Source organism: Echiichthys vipera (genome assembly GCF_963691815.1).
Source record: "Echiichthys vipera genome assembly, chromosome: 22".
Taxonomy (NCBI): domain Eukaryota; kingdom Metazoa; phylum Chordata; class Actinopteri; order Perciformes; family Trachinidae; genus Echiichthys; species Echiichthys vipera.
The window spans coordinates 117,501-122,500 of record NC_139847.1 but is presented as its reverse complement, the minus strand read 5'-3'; the positions used below and the strand labels follow the sequence as shown (position 1 = coordinate 122,500).

Genomic DNA, 5,000 nt, shown 5'->3' with positions numbered 1-5,000 from the left:
TGGTCCCTGACTGTCTCTTGTCTCCTGTCCTCTCAGGGATGATGGTGTCTCTGGAGTGTCTCTGGTCCCTGACTGTCTCTTGTCCCCTGTCCTCTCAGGGATGATGGTGTCTCTGGTCCCTGACTCTCTCTTGTCTCCTGTCCTCTCAGGGATGATGGTGTCTCTGGAGTGTCTCTGGTCCCTGACTGTCTCTTGTCTCCTGTCCTCTCAGGGATGATGGTGTCTCTGGAGTGTCTCTGGTCCCTGACTGTCTCTTGTCTCCTGTCCTCTCAGGGATGATGGTGTCTCTGGAGTGTCTCTGGTCCCTGACTGTCTCTTGTCTCCTGTCCTCTCAGGGATGATGGTGTCTCTGGAGTGTCTCTGGTCCCTGACTGTCTCTTGTCTCCTGTCCTCTCAGGGATGATGGTGTCTCTGGAGTGTCTCTGGTCCCTGACTGTCTCTTGTCCCTGTCCTCTCAGGGATGATGGTGTCTCTGGAGTGTCTCTGGTCCCTGACTGTCTCTTGTCTCCTGTCCTCTCAGGGATGATGGTGTCTCTGGAGTGTCTCTGGTCCCTGACTGTCTCTTGTCCTCTGTCCTCTCAGGGATGATGGTGTCTCTGGTCCCTGACTGTCTCTTGTCCCCTGTCCTCTCAGGGATGATGGTGTCTCTGGAGTGTCTCTGGTCCCTGACTGTCTCTTGTCCTCTGTCCTCTCAGGGATGATGGTGTCTCTGGAGTGTCTCTGGTCCCTGACTGTCTCTTGTCCTCTGTCCTCTCAGGGATGATGGTGTCTCTGGAGTGTCTCTGGTCCCTGACTGTCTCTTGTCTCCTGTCCTCTCAGGGATGATGGTGTCTCTGGAGTGTCTCTGGTCCCTGACTGTCTCTTGTCCCCTGTCCTCTCAGGGATGATGGTGTCTCTGGAGTGTCTCTGGTCCCTGACTGTCTCTTGTCCTCTGTCCTCTCAGGGATGATGGTGTCTCTGGAGTGTCTCTGGTCCCTGACTGTCTCTTGTCCCCTGTCCTCTCAGGGATGATGGTGTCTCTGGAGTGTCTCTGGTCCCTGACTGTCTCTTGTCTCCTGTCCTCTCAGGGATGATGGTGTCTCTGGAGTGTCTCATGTCCCTGACTGTCTCTTGTCCCCTGTCCTCTCAGGGATGATGGTGTCTCTGGTCCCTGACTGTCTCTTGTCCTCTGTCCTCTCAGGGATGATGGTGTCTCTGGAGTGTCTCTGGTCCCTGACTGTCTCTTGTCCCCTGTCCTCTCAGGGATGATGGTGTCTCTGGAGTGTCTCTGGTCACTGACTGTCTCTTGTCCTCTGTCCTCTCAGGGATGATGGTGTCTCTGGAGTGTCTCTGGTCCCTGACTGTCTCTTGTCCCCTGTCCTCTCAGGGATGATGGTGTCTCTGGAGTGTCTCTGGTCCCTGACTGTCTCTTGTCCCCTGTCCTCTCAGGGATGATGGTGTCTCTGGAGTGTCTCTGGTCCCTGACTGTCTCTTGTCTCCTGTCCTCTCAGGGATGATGGTGTCTCTGGAGTGTCTCTGGTCCCTGACTGTCTCTTGTCTCCTGTCCTCTCAGGGATGATGGTGTCTCTGGAGTGTCTCTGGTCCCTGACTGTCTCTTGTCCCCTGTCCTCTCAGGGATGATGGTGTCTCTGGAGTGTCTCTTGTCCCTGACTGTCTCTTGTCTCCTGTCCTCTCAGGGATGATGGTGTCTCTGGAGTGTCTCTTGTCCCTGACTGTCTCTTGTCCCCTGTCCTCTCAGGGATGATGGTGTCTCTGGAGTGTCTCTGGTCCCTGACTGTCTCTTGTCCTCTGTCCTCTCAGGGATGATGGTGTCTCTGGAGTGTCTCTGGTCCCTGACTGTCTCTTGTCTCCTGTCCTCTCAGGGATGATGGTGTCTCTGGAGTGTCTCTTGTCCCTGACTGTCTCTTGTCCCCTGTCCTCTCAGGGATGATGGTGTCTCTGGAGTGTCTCTGGTCCCTGACTGTCTCTTGTCTCCTGTCCTCTCAGGGATGATGGTGTCTCTGGAGTGTCTCTGGTCCCTGACTGTCTCTTGTCCTCTGTCCTCTCAGGGATGATGGTGTCTCTGGAGTGTCTCTTGTCCCTGACTGTCTCTTGTCCTCTGTCCTCTCAGGGATGATGGTGTCTCTGGAGTGTCTCTGGTCCCTGATTGTCTCTTGTCCCCTGTCCTCTCAGGGATGATGGTGTCTCTGGAGTGTCTCTGGTCCCTGACTGTCTCTTGTCCTCTGTCCTCTCAGGGATGATGGTGTCTCTGGAGTGTCTCTGGTCCCTGACTGTCTCTTGTCTCCTGTCCTCTCAGGGATGATGGTGTCTCTGGAGTGTCTCTGGTCCTTGACTGTCTCTTGTCTCCTGTCCTCTCAGGGATGATGGTGTCTCTGGAGTGTCTCTGGTCCCTGACTGTCTCTTGTCCCCTGTCCTCTCAGGGATGATGGTGTCTCTGGACTGTCTCTGGTCCCTGACTGTCTCTTGTCCCCTGTCCTCTCAGGGATGATGGTGTCTCTGGAGTGTCTCTGGTCCCTGACTGTCTCTTGTCCCCTGTCCTCTCAGGGATGATGGTGTCTCTGGAGTGTCTCTGGTCCCTGACTGTCTCTTGTCCCCTGTCCTCTCAGGGATGATGGTGTCTCTGGAGTGTCTCTGGTCCCTGACTGTCTCTTGTCTCCTGTCCTCTCAGGGATGATGGTGTCTCTGGACTGTCTCTGGTCCCTGACTGTCTCTTGTCCTCTGTCCTCTCAGGGATGATGGTGTCTCTGGTCCCTGACTGTCTCTTGTCTCCTGTCCTCTCAGGGATGATGGTGTCTCTGGAGTGTCTCTGGTCCCTGACTGTCTCTTGTCCTCTGTCCTCTCAGGGATGATGGTGTCTCTGGAGTGTCTCTGGTCCCTGACTGTCTCTTGTCCCCTGTCCTCTCAGGGATGATGGTGTCTCTGGAGTGTCTCATGTCCCTGACTGTCTCTTGTCTCCTGTCCTCTCAGGGATGATGGTGTCTCTGGAGTGTCTCTGGTCCCTGACTGTCTCTTGTCCCCTGTCCTCTCAGGGATGATGGTGTCTCTGGAGTGTCTCTGGTCCCTGACTGTCTCTTGTCCCCTGTCCTCTCAGGGATGATGGTGTCTCTGGACTGTCTCTGGTCCCTGACTGTCTCTTGTCCCCTGTCCTCTCAGGGATGATGGTGTCTCTGGAGTGTCTCTGGTCCCTGACTGTCTCTTGTCTCCTGTCCTCTCAGGGATGATGGTGTCTCTGGAGTGTCTCTGGTCCCTGACTGTCTCTTGTCTCCTGTCCTCTCAGGGATGATGGTGTCTCTGGAGTGTCTCTGGTCCCTGACTGTCTCTTGTCTCCTGTCCTCTCAGGGATGATGGTGTCTCTGGAGTGTCTCTGGTCCCTGACTGTCTCTTGTCCCTGTCCTCTCAGGGATGATGGTGTCTCTGGACTGTCTCTGGTCCCTGACTGTCTCTTGTCCTCTGTCCTCTCAGGGATGATGGTGTCTCTGGTCCCTGACTGTCTCTTGTCCCCTGTCCTCTCAGGGATGATGGTGTCTCTGGAGTGTCTCTGGTCCCTGACTGTCTCTTGTCCTCTGTCCTCTCAGGGATGATGGTGTCTCTGGAGTGTCTCTGGTCCCTGACTGTCTCTTGTCTCCTGTCCTCTCAGGGATGATGGTGTCTCTGGAGTGTCTCTGGTCCCTGACTGTCTCTTGTCCCCTGTCCTCTCAGGGATGATGGTGTCTCTGGAGTGTCTCTGGTCCCTGACTGTCTCTTGTCCCCTGTCCTCTCAGGGATGATGGTGTCTCTGGAGTGTCTCTGGTCCCTGACTGTCTCTTGTCCCCTGTCCTCTCAGGGATGATGGTGTCTCTGGAGTGTCTCTGGTCCCTGACTGTCTCTTGTCCTCTGTCCTCTCAGGGATGATGGTGTCTCTGGAGTGTCTCTGGTCCCTGACTGTCTCTTGTCCTCTGTCCTCTCAGGGATGATGGTGTCTCTGGAGTGTCTCATGTCCCTGACTGTCTCTTGTCCTCTGTCCTCTCAGGGATGATGGTGTCTCTGGAGTGTCTCTGGTCCCTGACTGTCTCTTGTCTCCTGTCCTCTCAGGGATGATGGTGTCTCTGGAGTGTCTCTGGTCCCTGACTGTCTCTTGTCTCCTGTCCTCTCAGGGATGATGGTGTCTCTGGAGTGTCTCTGGTCCCTGACTGTCTCTTGTCTCCTGTCCTCTCAGGGATGATGGTGTCTCTGGAGTGTCTCTGGTCCCTGACTGTCTCTTGTCTCCTGTCCTCTCAGGGATGATGGTGTCTCTGGAGTGTCTCAGAGAGACTCCTCTCATCAGCATAAAGCAGCAGCTCTTCACTGAGGCCAGGAAGTTCCCCCTGTCCCACCTGCTGCAGGTACGCCTCACCTGTCACCTGTCACCTTAGCCCCGCCCCCTCCTCCCTGTCACTGGCTGGAGCTAACCACCTCTGCTCTCTGATTGGCCAGGAGGAGTCCTGCTACATCTTTGTGGGCGTGACCCAGGAGGCGGAGAGGGAGGAGTTTTACGACGAGACGAGGCGACTGTGCGACCTCCGACTTTTCCACCCGATCCTCAAGGTCATCGAACCGCTGGGCAACCGCGAGGAGAAGATCCTGAACCGGGAGATAGGTAGCTGTCCTCACCTGTCCTCACCTGTCTGTCCTCACCTGTCCTCACCTGTCCTCACCTGTCTGTCCTCACCTGTCCTCACCTGTCTGTCCTCACCTGTCTGTCCTCACCTGTCCTCACCTGTCCTCACCTGTCTGTCCTCACCTGTCCAACACCTGTCCTCACCTGTCTGTCCTCACCTGTCTGTCCTCACCCGTCTGTCCTCACCTGTCTGTCCTCACCTGTCTGTCCTCACCTGTCTGTCCTCACCCGTCTGTCCTCACCTGTCTGTCCTCACCTGTCCTCACCCGTCTGTCCTCACCTGTCTGTCCTCACCTGTCCTCACCCGTCTGTCCTCACCTGTCTGTCCTAACCTGTCCTCACCTGTCTGTCCTCACCTGTCCTC

General features: G+C 55.8%; 1 protein-coding gene across 1 annotated transcript in view; it reads left to right on the top strand.

The window, feature by feature from the left end:
* LOC310964020 (phosphatidylinositol 4,5-bisphosphate 3-kinase catalytic subunit alpha isoform) overlaps positions 1 to 5,000 on the top strand; it is a gene marked incomplete at both ends in the record, with an annotated part of 43,663 nt that overhangs the window by 2,298 nt on the left and 36,365 nt on the right. Inside the window, 2 exons of the mRNA XM_083936992.1 lie at positions 4,258 to 4,361; positions 4,453 to 4,615. Coding sequence (XP_083793118.1) covers positions 4,258 to 4,361; positions 4,453 to 4,615 — 267 coding nt within the window. The remainder of the gene's footprint in view (positions 1 to 4,257; positions 4,362 to 4,452; positions 4,616 to 5,000) is intronic.